This window comes from Mustelus asterias, chromosome 8, assembly GCF_964213995.1.
Source record: "Mustelus asterias chromosome 8, sMusAst1.hap1.1, whole genome shotgun sequence".
Classification (NCBI taxonomy): Eukaryota; Metazoa; Chordata; class Chondrichthyes; order Carcharhiniformes; family Triakidae; genus Mustelus; species Mustelus asterias.
The window spans coordinates 56,521,732-56,542,211 of record NC_135808.1 but is presented as its reverse complement, the minus strand read 5'-3'; the positions used below and the strand labels follow the sequence as shown (position 1 = coordinate 56,542,211).

The 20,480-nt window shown below is 42.1% G+C and overlaps 1 protein-coding gene across 1 annotated transcript in view; it reads left to right on the top strand.

Annotated features, from left to right (window-relative positions):
- atf6 (activating transcription factor 6) overlaps window positions 1-20,480 on the top strand; it is a 349,485-nt gene that overhangs the window by 20,278 nt on the left and 308,727 nt on the right. The window contains exons 2-3 of the mRNA XM_078218025.1: window positions 1,977-2,041; window positions 20,209-20,293. Coding sequence (XP_078074151.1) covers window positions 1,977-2,041; window positions 20,209-20,293 — 150 coding nt within the window. The remainder of the gene's footprint in view (window positions 1-1,976; window positions 2,042-20,208; window positions 20,294-20,480) is intronic.

Sequence of the window (20,480 nt, the reverse complement as noted above, 5' to 3'; positions counted from 1 at the left end):
TGGATAGATGCTGAGAATATGTTTCCCTCTTGGGGGATTAAGACTAAGAGGGCACAATTTCAGAAGAAGGGGTCCAATTTAAGAATATTAGGGGGAATTTCTTCTCTTAAAGGGCCATTAAGCTCGGGGATTCCCTACTCGAGAGAGCACACTGGAACTTTGAATTGTTCAAGGCTAAATTGGATTGGTTTTGATCTACAAAGGAGTTGAGGATGATGGAGGACAGGCAGGAAAGTACCACTAATACCGTAATAAAATCAGCCATGATCTTATTGAATGGTGGTGCAGATTCAATGGGCTGAATGACCTATTCCTGCTCCTATTTCTTAGGTTCTTTGCAGCAAGACAATTGCATTCAACCACAATCTATAACCTCATGGCCTGGCATATCACTCACTCGACCATTACCATCAAGCCAGGAGACCAAGTTGGTTCAATGATTGTGCACAAGACCATGCTAGTACATCACCATACTTAAAAATGAGTTGTTCACCTGATGAAGCTATAACACAGGACTAAATGCATGCTAAACAGCAAAAGCTGCATGCTATGGACAAAGCTAAGGGATCCCATAATCATGGTTCAGATCCAAGCTCTGCGATCCTGCGACATCCAATTGTGAATGGTGATGAAATATTTAACTGAATTGAGGAAGAGGAGACTCTAATGAGAATAAGGAGGTGAAATCTCCATTGGTTAGAGTACCTATTAAAAGGGAAGATTGTTGTGGTTGTTGGAGGTTGATCATCAGAGCCCCAGAACATTGCTGCAGGAACCATCTTCAGCTGCTTAATCAATGATCATCCCTCCATCATAAACTCAGAAGGGGGGATATTCCCCCCCCCCCCCCCCCCCCCCCCCCCCACACAATTACCATTGCTGAATCTCACACCATCGTAATCTAGGGGATTACCCCAAAACCTAACTGAGTCAGGCGCATGAAGACTGAGGTTGTAAATTGCATGGTGTATCACTCACCTTTTTGACTCCCCAAAGCCTCTCCATTATCAACAAAGCACAAGTTAGGACTGTGATGGAATATTCTCCACTTGTCTGGATGTGTGCGACAGTGCTGAAGAAGCTCAACACCACCCAACATAATAAATCATGGACTTGCCAGTGACACTCACTCTGAGTGAATAAAACAAAAAACAAGTTCCATCTGAGCCATGGCGCTCCAGTTAGTAATTATTACCTTCCTGTCATCCCCCGAGTTGGCCATTTAATTATTCGTTCTGGAAGGGAAATTGGTCATGCCGTCCAGAATTCATCCTTTGCCACTGCACTGGCTTCAAAGTGAATTAATTTGGAGAATGAGAAACATTGAAGCAGTAAGATATTCATGGCATCAGTGATCGTGTAAAAGCCTGGATTGACTTGGCTTAATTGGTCTTGAGCATTACAAGAGGTGGATATGATTTTCATTCTGATTTTCAAAGGTAAAACTGGGCTACTCTCAAAGCAAGAAAGACTTGCATTAACAGAGTCCATTTCACAACCTCTGGAGATCTCAAATCATTATACAGTCAATGAAGTATTTTTTGAAGTGTCGTCACTTAAATTGTAAAAATAAGAGCCCGTTTTTTGCTCACGGCCTGGTCCCCCCACGAACAGCATGGCCTGGTCTCCCACGAACAGCATGGCTTGGTCCCCACACAGCACTACGTGCATGATCAAATAATCGGTTTTCGTAATGTTTAATGGATAAATATTGAGGAGGGTCATCACTGTTAAGGGGTGGGGTTTGCAGCGAGAGGAGGAATCGTAGCAATGTTAGATACATTTGTGAATTTAAGGCAGGATTGCAATCTTCAGGTCATTGTATAGCTTAAGCTGAACTCTTATAGTTTTTCAACTGAGCCATCCTCTGCTATACAGTGTTAGATTTGCTGGTAAGCTATCCAGAATGTTTTCTTTTGTAGAAAAAATCCATTCCACATCCAGGTCTATGATATGACTTTTTTTGTTTTTTGTAGAATCGTTGCTGTTTGAAGAACTGAATGATTCCAGTGATGTGCTTGAGGCTTTGAAAAACCCTTTTGTAAGTATTTCATGAGTTATCCCTTTTTCAGAAGCATGTCAGTTGTGTTGATTATTAGGGTGTTCAGACTGTGTTGAAGCTTTTCTTCCTTTGCTCGAGAAGTTTGGGAGAATTTGTTTTGGCTGGTGGGAGGTCAGTAACCAGAAGAGACAGTTTGAAATATAGGGCAGAAGAAGCAGTGAATTACGATCTGAAATGGATTTAATTGTAACTTTGAAAAGAGAATTGGCCATGCACTTGGAAAGGGAAAATTTGCATGGTGACAGGGAAAGAGCAGACAAATGGGATCAACTGGATAAATCTTTGAAAGAACCAGCAAAGGCATGATAGATGGATGGTCTCTTTCATCATCTGTGCTGTCTGATTTGATGATTGATTCAGGTTTTGTTGTCTGCCATCAAAATGCTTTAATGCAGTGACTGCAAAGATTCTGCTGCCGTTGAAGGATTGTTGACATTTTCTGGCTCTGGACAAGTTTCGTTTTTTGCTGCTGAGGTTAAAGCAAGAGAATGGTGTTCTTTGCTGTTTCACCTGAAGGGGTTTTCAGCTCATTGCATTTTGTGTTTGGATGCAAAGGGTATTCAGTCAAGTTAGGCAATTCATTATTCAAACACAAATGTGATCAAACAGCATTTTTACAACTATTTGCGCAATCTGTTGAAATGTCTTTTAGAACTTGTATTCATTTGTGGATGTCTTGGGAACGTAGCCGGCTACTTGTGTGTGATGAGTTTCAATCAGATGAGTATTTAAATATGTCTTGAGACTTGGAGTGTAAAGGTTTGCACACTTTTCACCTATACACTTGGGTTAAAATACAGGTGAATAGATTCTCAGTTTTCTCCTGCTAATCAGAGTCCCCGTGAAATGAGCTTTCATCCGAATCCTGTTTCCTGTGAAGATATGAAAGCAGCACAAAATTCTGAAGGTGAAGTAAAAACATGTTTTCCAAGAATAATCGGAATTACCTGGAAGTAACTCTGTACTATTACTTTATGGGAGGCCCAATTGACCAATGACTTATCCGTGGGCAAAAACTTAACTTTTGTTAAGTGAGTGATTTAAATTGTATAACTCAATCTCCTCATCCTTGGAACTATTCCCATAAAATCCTTTTTGCACTCAATCTGATGCCTTCGCATCCTTCCTAAAATGCAACGCCCAGTATTGTCCACAATGGAGACTGAACCAGCACTTAATAAAGGTTCATCATAAATTGTTTTTGTGCATTGTATTTATTTATAAAGCCCAAAATCCCAACTTCTCAACCTACTTTGTCATCTTCAATGATTTGTGCTCCGATATCCTCAGGATTTCCTGTTCTTTAGAGTTGTACCTTTTTATATTGCCTGTCTTTGTTCTTCCTTCCAAAATGTATCAGTTCACACTTCTCTACATTAAATTTCATCCGCCTTAAATTCCACCAACCTGTTTGTTCTTTTGAAGTCTATCACTAACTTCTTTGCATTTGTAATACTTGTTAAGTTTTCTTTGTCATTTTGAAATTGTGCCTTGTACCCACAAGTTTGGGTTATAAATGTATATCAAGAAAAGCGATTGTCGCTGTACCAACCCCTGGGGAAAACAAATTGTATTCTTCTTTCCAGTCTGAAAAACAGTCGTACGTCACTACTCTGTTTCCTGTCACTCACGTATCAATGCTGCCACTGTCCCTATTTTGCTGACAAATCTATTATTTGGCACTTTGATAAACACTTGTCAGAAGTCCGTAAACACCACATTGCCCTCATCAATACTATTTTACCACATCACAAAACACAAACAAGTTCATTTAACATGATCTCTCCTGTAAAAATCTGCGCTCCTGACATTTCTGTTTGCACTGATCTGCATTTTGATTGGCAGAGTGGATAGTTGAGTAGTTTTGGTTTATAGTTCAAACAGGTTATTTCATGATTTCCCAAAAAAACAGGTTAGTGTATACAATTATTTATAAATTTTATATTTACAATTATACAGTGGGCAGCACAGTGGTTAGCACTGCAGCATCACAGCACCAGGGACCTGGGTTCGATTCCCGGCTTGGGTTACTGTCTGTGTGGAATTTGCACATTCTCCCTGTGTCTACATGGGTTTCCTCCCAAAGATGTGCAGGTTAGGTGGATTGGCCATGCTAAATTGTCCCATAGTGTCGGGGGAATAGCTAGGGTAAGTGCATGGGGTTATGGGGATAGGGCCTGGGTGGGATTGTGTTCGGTGCAGACTCCATGGGCCAAATGGCCTCCTTCAGCACTGTAGGATTCTATGATAATTGCTGGTGATCATTTATCACAAGTAATTCAAATTATGTACAGTAGATGGAGCCAATTGTAAAGCTTGCAGAGAAGTTGGTGAAAGGGATTTCAAATCTGCCATGAGTTGAAATCGGTTCTGAAAAGAAATGAGGCATAACTTAATTATCATTCTCTAGCTGTTAAACCATAATTTTGCAACCTGATTTAAACTTGTTTGTTCATGACCTTATCATTCGTGCAGGCATAAAGTGAGCAGCACCTGCATATGACCTGGAGCACTAATGAAGTACTCCCCAGTACATAAAATATAGGTAAATAGGGAGGGTCAGCATGTGGCCTCAACCATTATAATTTATTGAATGCAAATCCCCAAAGCCAAGTAAACCTGCACCACAAATGAAATTTAGCCTTTTATATTTCCAGTTGTTAGCCTGTGTGAAAGTTGTTGTTGTTGTTATCCCATAATTCTGCCCTGCCACCAACACCAGGGTCATGCTGTTGTTAGAGACTGAGGAATAGCTTAATATGGTGACAGTGTGAGGATTGTTCCAGTTGGTTTGCACGAAATGCAGCTCTTTGTAAGTAAGGTTGATTTGGGAACATGTAGCCATCAAGAAGTATGTCTCCATATTGTTTGGTAATTACTGTAAATGCTTTCATTCAGAGATTGGTGGAAGTTGTTGGCTTTCATTCAGTGCATAGCTAATTTCAAGTATTGTGCAGGTTAGAATCCATCAGGAATACTTCCGAGCTAGTGTACCAGTAGCCTTTAGTTTATGGCTTCAAGTGTATTGAGTAATTGCATTAAATGCTACTGACTCATGGACTTCTAGTTCCATTAAGGCTAATACATTTGTGTTGCATTCTGAATCATGTGTGTGCTCAGTGCACATTGTTGGACCTAATTTTTAAGATGAAGAATGATGTGTCTTTTAATGCAAATTCTAAAGCTTTTAAGGATCCATAGCATTGGGGAGAGATTGGGAATGTGCATGTTACTGGTAAGGCCTAGTTGTTGTACATTCCTAATGTCCCTTGAACTGAGTGGCTTGCTAGGCCATTTCAGAGGATAGTCAAGAGTCAGCCACATTGCTGTGGACCTGGAGTTGCATGTAGGGCAGACCAGGTAAGGACGGCAGATTTCCTTTCCTAGAAGACTTGTGTGAAAATTTTGTCAATGAGCAGCGAGCCTTGAGAGAAAAGTAATTAAAATTGCAGACTGATAACCCTTTGTCAAAACTGGAACAAGTTAGAGATGTAACCGCAGCTGGAATACTGTGTGCAGTATTGGTCCCCTTATTTGCGGAAGGATATATTGGCCTTGGAGGGAGTGCAGAGAAGGTTCACCAGGTTGATACCAGAGATGAGGGGTGTTGATTATGAGGAGAGACTGAGCAGATTGGGTTTGTACTCGTTGAAATTTAGAAGGCTGAGGGGGGATCTTATAGAGACCTATAAGATAATGAAGGGGCTGGATAGGGTAGAGGTGGAGAGATTCTTTCCACTTAGAAAGGAAACCAGAACTAGAGGGCACAGCCTCAAAATAAAGGGGGGTCAGTTTAGGACAGAGTTGAGGAGGAACTTCTTCTCTCAGAGGGTGATGAATCTCTGGAATTCTCTGCCCACTGAAGTGGTGGAGGCTACCTCGTTGAATATGTTTAAATCACGGATAGATGGATTCCTGATCGGTAAGGGAATTAGGGGTTATGGGGATCGGGCGGGTAAGTGGAACTGATCCACTTCAGATCAGCCATGATCTTATTGAATGGCAGGGCAGGCTCGAGGGGCTAGATGGCCTACTCCTGCTCCTATTTCTTATGTTCTTAATAAATACAGAAGCTGGGAAACTGTGGGTGGTGGTGGAGAAAAGTAACAAAAGGTAAAGTCTGCAATAGGAGAGAAGGCAAGTGGGATTGTGATAAAAGGGATGTTGGTACAAGACAAATGGAGTGTTGAGATAAGGAAAAGAACAAAAGATATGTCGCGAGAAAACTAAAAAGGAAATGGCAGGTATGAGTGGGAGGCCAGTATACTGCAGTCGGTGTGAGATGTGGGAGTTCCTGGACTTGCCTCCCAGAAATCCATATCTGTGCCAGATGCATGGAACTGCAACTCCTGAGGGATTGTGTAAGGGAGCTGGAGCTCCGGCTCGGTGACCTCAGTTTAGTTAGGGAACATGAGAGATTAATAGATAGAAGTTATAGTCAGGTAGTGGCACCAGGGTCTCGGAAGAAAGACACGTGGGTCACAGTTAGGAGGGGTAATAGTCAGAAGGGTGATGTGCCAGAAAGTACCCCAGTGGCAGTCTCCCATAAAAGAAAGGGATGTGCAACAGATGGGAGTGAGCAATCTGTGGAGGGATCCCCTCTGGTTGTCCCCCTCCAAAATAAGTATATTGTTTTGGATTCTGTGGAGGGAGATGACCCTCCAGGGGTAAGCCACGAGGACCAGACCGCCTGCACGGAGACCGGCTCGGGTCTGGAAGGGAAAGAAGGGGTTTAGGAGAGCGATAGTGGTGGGGGACGCAATGGTTAGAGGCACGGACAGGCGGTTCTGTGGGAGCGAATGAGAATCCAGGATGGTAGTCTGCCTCCCTGGTGCCGGGGTACTGGATGTCTCCAAGAGGGTAGGAAGCATATTAAAAAAGAAGGTAGTCAAACGGATGTAATTATACACATTGGTGAAAATGATGTAGGTAGGAAGAGCAGGGGGGTTGTACGAGAGAAATTCAGGGAGATGGGTGCTCGGCTAAAAAGTAAGGCCTCTAGGGTAGCAATCTCTGGACTGCTCCCGGTGTCTAGTGCAAGTGAGGCTCGGAACAGGTTGATTCTACAGTTGAACGCATGGCTAAAGGTCTGGTGCAAGAGGGAGGGTTTCAAATTCATAGATAACTGGGAAGTCTTCAAGTCAGGATGGCAACTGCACAGAAAGGATGGGTTACACTTTAACTGGAAGGGAGCAAATATCCTGGCTGGGAGTTTTGCTAGAGTGTTTCGGCAGGATTTAAACTAGTGTGGGAGGGGGGTGGGGAACAAAACAGTAGGTCAGTAAGTACTGAGGCTGGGGTTGAGCTGGGGGCCAGGGCAAGGCTAGCAAAGAAGAGGAGCACTCTGGAGGAAGATGACCTGAGTGAGCCTGGAGGTCTGGAGTGCATCTGCTTCAATGCGAGGAGCGTAACGGGTAAGACAGACTAACTTAGGGCCTTAATGCTTACACGGAATTTGGATGTGGTTGCGGTGACGGAGACTTGGTTAAAAGAAGGACAGGACTGGCAGCTGAATATTCCGGGGTATAAGTGTTTGAGGCGAGACAGAGGAGGGGCTAAAAAAGGTGGGGGAGTAGTGATATTAGTTCGGGAGCATATTACCGCGGTGCAGAGGGTAGACAACTTAGAGGGTCATGTACTGAGTGTTTCTGGGTGGAACTCAGAAACAGGAAGGGTTCAGTCACTATGCTGGGGGTGTACTACAGACCACCCAACAGCCCACGGGAAGTGAAGGATAGGATATGTCAGGAGATTCTGGATAGGTCCAGAAAAAAAATAGAGTTGTAGTGGGGGACTTTAATTTCCCTGGTATAGACTGGAAAGTGCTTAGAGCAGGGGTTCCGGATGGGGAGGAATTTGTAAAATGTATACTGGAAGGTTCTTTGGAACAGTATGTAGATAGCCCGACTAGAGAGGGGGCTATACTGGACCTAGTTCTGGGAAATGAGCCCGGTCAGGTCGTCAAAGTTTCGGTCGGGGAACATGTGGCAAATAGTGACCACAACTGTTAACTTTAGGATAGTAATGGACAAGGATGAGTGCTGTCCTACGGGCAGGGTGCTAAATTGGGGGAAGGCTAACTAGAGCCGGATTAGGCAGGAATTGGTGGACGTTGATTGGGAGAGGATTTTCGAGGGTAAGTCCATGTCTGGCATGTGGGAGTCTTTTAAGGAACAATTGATAAGGCTGCAGGATAGGCATATGCCTGTAAAAAGGAAAGGTAGGATTCAAGAGCCATGGATAACCAGGGAAATTGAGGATTTGATTAAAATGAAAAGGGAGGCGTACGTTAAGTCCAGGCAACTGAAAACAGATGGAGCTCTGGAGGAATACAGCGAGAGTAGGAAAGAACTCAAACGGGGAGTTTTAGAAGGGCAAAAAGAGGTCACGAGATGTTCTTGGCAGGCAGGATTAAGTAGAATCTGAAGGCATTCAATTCATACGTTAGGAACAAGAGTTGTCAGGGAGAAAATCGGACCTCTCCGGGACAAAGGAGGGGAATTATGCTTAGAACCCGAGGGAATAGGGGAGATCCTAAATGAATACTTTGCATCGGTATTCACGAAGGAGAGGGACGTGTTAACCGGGAGAGTCTCGGAGGGAGGTGATGACCAGTTAGAGAAAATCTCCATTACAAGGGAGGAAGTGTTAGGTTTCTTTAGGGAACATTAAAACTGACAAAGCCCCAGGGCCTGATGGCATCTATCCTAGACTGCTCAGGGAGACGAGAGATGAAATTGCTGGGCCTCTGACGGAAATCTTTGTCGCTTCTTTGGACACAGGTGAGGTCCCTGAGGATTGGAGGATAGCGAATGTGGTCCCGTCGTTTAAGAAGGGTAGCAGGGATAACCCAGGAAATTATAGGCCGGTGAGCTTGACGTCCGTGGTAGGGAAGTTGTTGGAGAGGATTCTTAGAGACAGGGTGTACGTGCATTTAGAACGGAACAATCTCATTAGTGACAGACAGCATGGTTTTGTAAGAGGGAGGTCGTGCCTTACAAATTTGGTGGAGTGTTTTGAGGAAGTGACCAAAACGGTTGATGAAGGAAGGGCCGTGGATGTCATCTATATGGATTTCAGTAAGGCATTTGACAAAGTCCCTCATGGCAGGTTGGTTAAGAAGATTAAGGCTCATGGGATACAAGGAGAAGTGGCTAGATGGGTGGAGAACTGGCTTGGCCATAGGAGACAGAGGGTAGTGGTCGAAGGCTCTTTTTCCGGCTGGAGGTCTGTGACCAATGGTGTTCTGCAGGGCTCTGTACTGGGACCTCTGCTATTTGTGATATATATAAATGATTTGGAAGAAGGTGCAACTGGTGTTATCAGCAAGTTTGTGGACGACACGAAGATGGCTGGACTTGCGGATAGCGTCGGGCAATACAGCCGGATATAGATAGGCTGGAAAATTGGGCGGAGAGGTGGCAGATGCAGTTTAATCCGGATAAATGCGAAGTGATGCATTTTGGAAGAAATAATGTAGGGAGGAGCTATACAATAAATGGCAGAGTCATCAAGAGTATAGAAACACAGAGGGACCTAGGTGTGCAACTCCACAAATCCTTGAAAGTGGCAACACAGGTTGAGAAGGTGGTGAAGAAGGCATATGGTATGCTTGCCTTTATAGGACGGGGTATAGAGTATAAAAGCTGGAGTCTGATGATGCAGCTGTATAGAATGCTGGTTCGGCCACATTTGGAGTACTGCGTCCAGTTCTGGTCACCGCACTACTAGAAGGATGTGGAGGCGTTAGAGTGCAGAGAAGGTTTACCAGGATGTTGCCTGGTATGGAGGGTCTTAGCTATGAGGAGAGTTTGGGTAAACTGGGCTTGTTCTCCCTGGAAAGACGGAGAATGAGGGGAGATCTAATAGACGTGTACAAAATTATGAAGGGGATAGATAGGGTGAACGGTGGGAAGCTTTTTCCCAGATCAGAAGTGACGATCACACGGGGTCATGGGCTCAAGGTGAGAGGGGTGAAGTATAACTCCGATATTAGAGGGATGTTTTTTACACAGGGTGGTGGGGGCCTGGAATGTGCTGCCAAGTAGGGTGGTGGAGGCAGGTACGCTGACATCGTTTAAGACTTACCTGGATAGTCACATGAGCAGCCTGGGAATGGAGGGATACAAACGATTGGTCTAGTTGGACCAAGGAGCGGCACAGGCTTGAAGGGCCTGTTTCCTGTGCTGTATTGTTTTTTGTTCTTTGTTCTTTGAGAAGAGGTGTAAATGGCAATAGCAGAATCGTTACCAGCAGCTGTTGTCCAAAAGAATGGATGTCGAGATTGTGACTTGAAATTGTTCCAATTGCCTTGTTGAGGATCTGCACCTCGCCTTCGAAGCTTGAGTTGAGTTTCATTGAAACTATGTGGGAGGCCAAAAATGAAAGTCAGAGTGCAATGAAGAATTAAAATGACAAGTGGATTAGAAGCTCGATCTCACGCTTGAACAGAGATGCAGGTTGATTTCATTTTGGAAAGTTTCAATTTTCGGATACTACATATAAACATACATTACAATAGCCTAAGCCTATGCTAGCTATAGTCGAAAGAAAATGAAATGGATAAAAACGTAAGATGTATCACTGAATAATAAATAGAGTATTTTATAAATACAGGGCCATTTATTGAAGACCCGTAAACTGTTTCTTTTTGACATGTTCACCACGAAAATCACAAACTAAACTTTGCAGACAAACAATTAGACATCTCTCACTGGTCGATGAAATTTTTTTAAAAAGTTGTGTTTTTGGATGGTTTTGGTTTTTGGATTTATGGATCAAGGACACTTTTTTTTTTGCAAAGTAGTCACTCAATCTGCATTTGGCCTCTCCAGAATAGAGCAGAATAACGTTACAGACCATGATGGGATAGTGTGCAGTCAACTCTAGCCCCGCGTCTCCACAGGCCATAAGAAAAGTTTAAATGTTCCCCTCACCCACAAAATTGGCCAATTATCCACCTTTGATCCTGTTATTCCCAGTATAAAAAGACTCCAATCTGATTTCTTTCAGTAAACATGAAAACAAATTTATTTATTATAAAACAAGCATATTCTCAAAAACAGGTTATAAAATTGATTAACATCCAAGTTATAGCTCGAGTGTAACAACTTCCCCATTTTCTGAAAAAAAAATTTGAGCCCCCATACTCTAATACACAAACACAAAACACAGTCCCCTGCAGAGGTGTAGTTTGGATATATTTATTTTAAAAAAGATAAAATTCGAAAGTGGGATGCTGTTGACCTGACAGAATTCTGATCACAAAAGATTTAGAAGTTCTTTCAGATGGGTTTGTGGTGAAATGGTCTTATCACAACTTTGCAGACTTTCAAAAGAAAAGCGATGAGTTCTTCTGACAAGATGTTTCTGATAGCTTTAACTGCATTTAGACCGCAAGTGTCACAAAGTTGGGGAAGGGAGGGACAAAGTGAACAACTTCTTATAGTTTGCTTCTGGGGCACCCACTGAGGGTTTTTAAATAATAAAATGTTTAGAGAATAGTTCCTTCAGGCCAAGTGTTTTGAAAGAATCAGCAAGTCTTCAGCCAGCCTGCTAACAGGAGGTCTTTGTTAATTTAGATTATAAAGAGTCTTCTCCAGTTGATCCCTGCTGGACAGCTATCTGTAGACCTGTGGTTTCTTGAAAAATGACATTCGCAGCACTGAATTAATCTTGGCAGACTGACAAAAAAAACTCAGGAGGGAGAGTACCCAAAAATTCATTATCCTTCATTTTTTTCAAAAAGGGGTCTTCACAATACAGTAGACTAAAACAACACCAGTATAAATAAATTGCATCATCACCTGGAATGAATATTGGGCCCTGGATATTGGGAAATGGCAAGATTTTTGTATCTTGTGTGTTTGCACAGGAAGGTATCATGCTAAGGGGCTGGGTGTTCAGGATGATTAAGAAATGGACCAGGGTGATTGTGGAAGATCCCTTTGAATTGTGGGGATGGCAAGATATGTTTGGTGGTCTGGTGCTGGAATTGATGGAAATAGCCAAGGCTCAATGTAGGGTCTGGTGGAATGGAAGATGAGAACCATGATTCTTGGAGGGAAGGGAAAAGGTGAGAGCAAAACTGGGAAATTGGATGAACAGGGTCAAGGGGTGTCAACCACAGTGGTGGGAAATTCTCCATTCAGGTGAAGAAAGTGGATGTTGGCAACACTTCCTTGGATGGAAAGTGGGATTGTCAGATGCGACAGACTCCAAAAGTGGGAGAGTCCTTTCAGACAGCTGGCAGGGAGGAAATGCAGTCAAGGTAGATGTGGGAGTCAAAGGGCTTATCGTGGATATTGGTTGATAAACTTGAAGAAACAAAAGCAAAGGAGTTGAAGAAAGGAAGAGACAATAATTATTCAGCAGTACAAAACTTGAGCATTCCTGAAAAGTAACATTATGTTGAAGCTTTTTGTCTTGCACTCATTAGGACCATTGCAAAAATATCAATGTCGGGGAAGGAACATCTTATAAGAGGAGGGCGCTGATCAGAGTCCGCTTGCCAACTATTCGGCACCCTCTTTTCATATGGTATAAAGTGTTTGTTTCCTCTGACATTGGAGTGTAGTCTGATTGCCATGGCGATTGCACTAACTGATGGTGACTGACAGTTAACTACTAAGCATTGTTTGAAATTTAATCCAGAATCTGCTTGGTTTAAATTTCAAACAATGTTGCCTCTACCAATCATAGTCCACATGTCAACTAATCAGAGAGGAATTTACCAGATTTTTAATTCTTTAATTGGCCTTAGTTTTCATTTGCTGCTGCAGATTTCTTGGCTTCCAGATGAGGTGCTGAACACATAAATCAGGATGCACAATCCTACACAAGTTTGTGGATCAGGTTCAATGGACCAGTCAGTTAGTGGGGCGGGGGTTCACTTTTGGAAAATCCTGAGTTAGATTTCAGGGTTGGGTAGGGCAACAAAGAATATCATTCCACTCTGCCAGATGTGTGCTTGTACAGATTTCCCCCACTTTCGTTCACAGATCATTCATTTCAAACTGGAATCAGGTTTTTGGTTCTGCTCCGAGTACTCCAGAGCTTGACAGCCTGTATACCTCGTAAATAGGTGGGCAGAATTGGGTATGGTACTGCAGATGCAATCATCGAACAGTAGAGCGTAAAGGCGGCACGGTAGCACAGTGGTTAGCACTGCTGCTTCACAGCTCCAGGGACCTGGGTTCGATTCCCGGCTTAGGTCACTGTCTGTGCGGAGTTTGCACATTCTCCTCGTGTCTGCGTGGGTTTCCTCCAGGTGCGCCGGTTTCCTCCCACAGTCCAAAGATGTGCGGGTTAGGTTGATTGGCCATGCTAAAAAAAATTGCCCTTAGTGTCCTGAGATGCGCAGGTTAGAGGGATTAGTGGGTAAATATGTAGGGATATGGGGGTAGGGCCTGGGTGGGTTTGTGGTCGGTGCAGACTCGATGGGCCGAATGGCCTCTTTCTGTACTGTAGGGTTTCTATGAATTCTATGAAGATGGCTTTTTGGGTCACTATGCCTTGATCAGGTCTTTGAAAGAGCTATTCAATTAGTTCTACGGCCCTGCAATTTAAAAAAAAAATGTATTTGTCCAATTCCCTTTTGAAGGTTTCTATTGAGTCTGCTTCTAAATTATAAAATGCACTCAGATCATAACTCAGCTGTAAAATTGAATTTCCTCATGTTGCTTCTTTGGCAATCACATTGAAGCTGTGTCTTCTGGGTACTGTCCCTTCTGTCACTGGAAACAAATTTTCTTTGCTTAAGCTATCAAAGGCAATTCATGACTTTGAACACCACCATCAAAGCATGTCTTAAATGTCTCTGTTCGAATGTGAACAGTTTCAGGTTTTCCAAACTTTTTTTGTCAAAGGTGTTGATATCCTTCTGAAGGTGTGGTGTTCAGAAACGTACACCTGATTTTTAACTGAGGCTGAAGTAGTGATTTATAACATTCAGCATGACTTCCTTGTGTTCGGAAAACAAAGGTAGTTTTAAGGGATTTATGTTTGTATCCCAGTTTTAAATGGGTTTAATTTAATGTTTCTGTTTCTGGAAGGGTAAAACCTCCAGTTAGATTCGTGTTTGTCAAAAATGTTTGACGTGCAAGGGTCAGTTTAAATTCCAGCAACATTTCTATTGTGCTCAGAGAGGGTTATGGCTTGAAGCGAAACTAACAGTAGCAGTGGTTGCTGAACATCTGGGACCTTTTAAGATAGGAAGGTTTTTAAGTTTTATTTTTTAGTTGAATTTGTTTGCAGTTGGAGATGGGACACTGGGGAGTGAACATCTCTAAAATCTGCCAGAACAAAGTCTGGACATAGACTCTTTGACTTTTGAATAAAGTAGATAACCAGGAAATTGGGGCATAAAGAATGTCCCAAAAGGAACATTAAAGGAAGACTGAAGTTAAGAGACAGAGACCTAGGTCTTGTTCAGGAAAATTCAAGGGGCAAAGTAAACAGTGTTCTGAGTTAAAGGGACAGTTGCAGTAACTAGATTTGAAGTGGGAAAGCAGACTTCAGAGATTAATCAGAAGTTTGATGCCATTTTAATAGAGTCTGGGAACAATTTGAAAAGTCTGTACAACAGTCAAGATGAAGAAATTCTAAAGGGGAAGTGGTAAAACCTGACTACTGGTTTTGTTGTTAAAAGTGGAGCAGAAGCTTTGTTTACAAGAGTCATTTGGAAAACCTGGACTGTATTTCAGAATGCAAACCATTAATGGAAAACATAATTGTGAAATAAGATTTTGAAGCATGTTTTTTGGGAGTGGTGTTTAGATACTCTCATGTGACAATCATCTGGGGAGATTCTAAGGAGAAATCCACAGACATTCATGTGAGGTTCAGAGTGGTGAGTGTGTTTGATTACAGTCACTTTGTGCGGAAAGGGATGTTGTGTTACCAAAATCGTCATAGTTTAAGATATACTTTGTAATCTGTGTGTATTTGTTGAGCGAGGATGAGGGGAAATCTTGATCCAATCTTCCATGTTTAACATATTTTTCTTGTTAAAACTAATTAGCAATCCTGTGACTCAGTTCCTCAACATTTGATTAATAAATATGTAAAAGTTATGGACTTTTGAGCCAGGGTTCCATTCCGGAATCTTTTTGTCAAGTTATAGCATTGACTGGGATCATAACACTTGTTTTTGTTTACAAATCTGTTGTGCTTTCTTGACCACATTATCAATTTGCCAGGCCAGTTTCCGTTTACTTGCTAAACATTAACTCTTAAAACCTCCCTCACCATTTCATAGTATTTAGATTCTGCTGTAACTCCATTGAGTTTCTCTGAAAGTACATCACTTCACACTTATTTGCCACATGTCTGATTATTTCATGAGTCCACCTAGATCCTCATGAACTCTGCTGATTTCCTGCTCCGTATTTAAGATATTGCCAGAATTTGTATCATATATTAACTTCAAAATTGTGTTCCCTGTTTCCACGTCAAGATCATTTATGTTTATAAAAAGCCCAAAGAGTGACTCCTGGGGGACCTCATTGAACATTTCTCTCCAATGAGTAAAAGATCCATTCACTAGTACGACCTGAGTCCGATCCCGTAGCCAGTTATGTACCCAAGTTAGCACTGTCGCTTTAAGAGTTTAACAGATAAAATCAGCAAAAGCAATTTATGTGGAACTTTATAGAATGCTTTTTGTTGGTCTGTATATACAACGTCTACTGAACAACCTTCAACAGTCCTCTCTTTCTTAAATTCCTGCTGGCTTCCCCCAAACTCATGCTTCTCCAAGTGAGATTAATCTTGACCAATATCCCAATGAATTTACCAGCTGTTGAAGACCGGCTGACTGGCCTGCAATTATCAGTTTACTCTTCTCCCCTTTTTGAACAGAAGTTTAATGTTTGTAATCCTCCATTCCCTTTCTATCGATTTATGGTCAGACCTTCTATTGTCTCCACCCAAGGGTACCTCCGCAACCAAGATGCTTCCCATCCTGATTAGGTGACTTTTAATCTTTGAGTGATGTCAACCTATTAAGCACCTCCTTTCTATTTTTTGTAATCTACTCCCTCTTCCTCCATTGTGACATTAATTGGTTGTCTGTTAATAGAGATGTACGGAGATGCAAAATACTTATTCAGTGCGTAATCCAAGCCTTTTTGTCCACAAAAAGACTCCTTTTTTGGCTAAACAACCCCACCATTCTTATGTTCACAAAGCAGATTTTGGTTTCCTTTGATGTTAGCTGCCAATCTTTTCTCATCTTTTTCTTTGCCCTTCTTGTATCCTTTTCTAATTGCTTCTTGCTTTCTTTGCACTCTGCCTGGTTGTCCACTATGTTCTGCATCTGATATTTGTCATTAACCTCCTGTTGTTTCTAACTTCTACTTGCTTTGCCGTTCGGAAGGCTTGATATTTCCTCTATTGGCTTGATTTTTGCTCCAGCTATTTCAACCTTAAAGGTTTGCCTTTGCTCACTTCGTGGTTTCTTGACAATTTTTTGCGTCCAGTCCACCTGTACTTGAAACTGGCTCTCTTCCATTTGGATATCTCCATCTTTTTCTTTGTCCCTTTCTATAACTATTTTAAACAGCTAATGAGCATTATTAACCACATGTTCTCCCATTAAAACCTACCTACTTCTTCGGAACTAGATTCAGTATTGCTTTCTTCCTCATGGAGCTAGAAATATATTGAATGAGAAAGTTCTCCTATGTGCATAATTGAAGTAGTATGTGTACAAACCAAGCTAAAAGAGGTAATTTGGAGCTCCCTGAATGACACAGGAAGGAGACATTTTTAAAAAACAGGAGGTTCATGACAAATATCAAGTGCACAATATGGCCCGGGCTGTGTAGGTTGGGCGGATTGGCCATGCTAAATTGCCCCTTCGTGCCCAAAGATGTACAGATTTGGTGGATTGGCAATGCTGAGTTGCCCCTTGGTGTTGTGAGGATTGGCGGGGTGGATGCGTGGGGTTGCAGGGGTGGGTGGGGTTGTTGTCGATGTGGGCTCAGTGGGGATTCAAAATAATTGAAAACCAGTTGGAATGCAAAGAGAGCAAATTTTACCGAATGGGTGCACGTGGATTGTCCACTTGCGTTCCATTGGGCCTGGGAAAACCCTTAGGTGGCTTAAATGGTCAGTTCATGACCAGTTAAGAGCATCATCTTACCCCTGACAGTATTTTTACCCATGACAGGGGTGGGCATACCCAAAACATGCAGGAAGCATGGCAGCTTTAGATGCATGGTCTGATGTTGGCAAAGTGGTGGAGGACCTCCCATGGCACCACCCACCCTTATTAAATCTGGCCCCTCACCGATTTGCTGCAGGCACAAATTGCCAATCAAATGGCAAAACGCGCTGTAGTTCTGGCAGCACCAGCAACAAGCAGTGGCAGTAGCTGGGACTTGATTACCTGTAAAGACTCGCATTCCAACTATTATCTTGTAAATTGAGTTTGTGTTTATATATTCCCTGTTTGTGAACACAACTCCTCACTCACCTGAAGAAGGAGTGACACTCCGAAAGTTTGTGCTACCAAATAAACCTGTTGGACTTTAACCTGGTGTTGTGAGACTTCTTACAGTGGCTGGGACTACAGACAGTCCCACCAGGTTGAGAAACCCGGATAAGTTCAGACTGCCTGTGGTCCCAGCCATGGCCACTGCTTCCTGCAGTTTGCCATTTAATTGGCTGCAGTTCTCTAAGGCAAACTTGGAAGTCTTGCTTCAAAACAATTAACATTGCTCCCATTATTGCTGTGGGGCAGCCATCAGGATTGTCGGCTGGCTACCCGAACTCCCACTGACCTTTTCGCTACGTGGCTGAGAACAGGGCACCTCACAAAATCCAGCCCATTATATCAAAACTCATGGCAATCTATGCCTGCAGTTAATCAATTTTATTTGTAACACTACTCACATTACACACACACATTCGAACAGCTTGTTAATGTGCTTTATTTTTTTCCCCTCCATCAAATTCCTACCCTTTGACACCATTCTTTACTCTGTTGCCCTTCCTCTTTGAGCTTTCTGGCACCTTGTCTCTGGTCTCTGCTGCTATGTCCTGGTTCTCCTCCCCCGTAGCATGAGTTAATCTGCGCACAGGATATTGGTCCCAGCCCTGTTCAGGTGCAACTTAACTTTTACAGGTCCCTCCTACCTTGGGACTGCTTCCAATTCCCCAAGGATCAGAAGCTGTCCCTCCTACACCACTCCTCCAGCCTGCATTCTTCATGTTTCTATACAGAGTCATGATGTGGAGATGCCGGCGTTGGACTGGGGTAAACACAGTAAGAAGTTTAACAACACCAGGTTAAAGTCCAACAGGTTTATTTGGTAGCAAAAGCCACACAAGCTTTCGGAGCACCAGAGCTCCGAAAGCTTGTGTGGCTTTTGCTACCAAATAAACCTGTTGGACTTTAACCTGGTGTTGTTAAACTTCTTACTGTCGATACAGAGTGACATTGAAAATAATTGTGAAATTGCCACGTTTTGGGGTCCTGATCGAATTATTTTTCCCTCAGCCATGACACTCTGCTTTAAGGACCTTGAGCTTTTTTCTGATTAATTGAATCCTGTTGCATGCACTCTCAGTCTCTTGCATCCATTCAGTGATAAACTTCTCTGTTTAATTTTCATCTCTCTTTAGTTATCCAAGGGCTTTGCCTGCCCTTTTCTCGCTTGTTGCCATGTGCCTGTCTGTACCCAATCTGTATCCTCTATTGAAGAACTGTAATTGCTCATTGAATATTTTACCTGGCAGTCTTTCATTCTCACCTTTTTTAGCTCCAAGCTAGCCTTCCTTTATTTGATTATTTTCAAATGTGGTTTTCCCTCCTTCTTCCCCATTACTACTCTAAACCTGGTCTGACCAGGGCATGATGCAGTTTCAGCATGTGAACTGACTTGGATTTGATGACTTTGGTAGTGTCCTTCGACAACTTTGTTCGCAGTTCCCCCGTGACTGGACATTTTGAATTTTGATGCTCTTTAATGATTATCAATTTCATCTTCTACACTTTTAAGTGTGGAAAATTTGGGCTCCCTTTCTTCCCACTTGTGTGATATGTCCAGAGCAAGATAATCTGCTGAAGTTGCATCCGCTTATTTTGTTGACCTAATTCAGCGGTCCTGGAGTTAGCCCCAAAGTTTCAACTATCTTTGAACGTTGGATTTCATCAATGAATTTTACTAAATTCCTAATGTTTCCGAATCCAATCCACCACCATCAACTCTTAACATTACCCTGGAAACCCTGCTGTCTTTTGCATGGGTATATGCCTCGACACAGTTTTACTGTTTCATGGATTTAAGTGCAAGAATAAGCTAAACCTAAAATTGTCGGGCAAATCGGAGCACAGCTTGTTATACCAGAACCTGCTAGAACTTGGTTCTGATGAAGCAGGTATTTTGAAACATCTTTTCTTGTATAATTTGCTCCCTCAGAATCGTAATTTGATTGTTACTATTGTCACAGTGGCAGAAGTTCTGGAGAGGTATACTTTTGCATTGATTAGCTAACTTTCTGGCAACAAAGAATCAATAACAATGAAGTCAAATAAGCCAGGTTTACTTGAAGGTTGAGATCTTACACGAGTAAAGTGGATTTAGCATGGTATATAATATCGTACTGCACTTTGAAGACCATTTTCCAGATGGTGAATGCAGAGTTAATTGAACCTTGTGTCTTCATAAATACCAACAAATTGGAGAATTGTAATGTGCAAGAAACAAAACTTTTCACTGTATGTTAATACATGTGACAAAGTAAATCAAATCAAAAACTGGTACCCAGACAAAAATACTCTGTTCAGTGTGAAGAAACAGAGACCAGCAATTTAATTAATTATAGAGCAAGTATAGGAATCTGCAAGCCAGTTGAAAAATCAATACCTCGAAGTTATCCATCCTCTCAAATAACTGGCCAATTCTCCCTTTCATTTTCCATGCTTTCTGCTTCCCCAGACAGTCCACACACTCACCACCGTGTTCAAAGTAGTTCCATCTGAACTGTATAAATCCTTTCTTCTAAGCTTGAGCACATATGCCCTGATTTTAGAATTCACTAATATCTCAAAACAATCAGAATTCTATTTATCTATTCCCGTAAAATCTTGAATACTTAAATATCTTCAATATCTGTATATTCTGTTTTTCCTTCAATAGGATATGGACATGGAAATTGACTTCAGTTTGGAATTTACACCTTGGGATGTTGATCCTTGGGGACTAACATGCAACTTGTCTCCGGGTATGTTATAGGCAAAATTGTAAATCATTGTTGTGATGCTATTGTGCTATTGAGATCTTTTGTGTTTAAGGGAACTGTTTTATCTTTCAGTTTTTTTTTCTACAGGCAGTTGGTATGTCTGGAGGGAATATAGCTCAGATGATGGGAAAGCAGGATAATTACTTATTTCAGCCATGTAATGTTTATT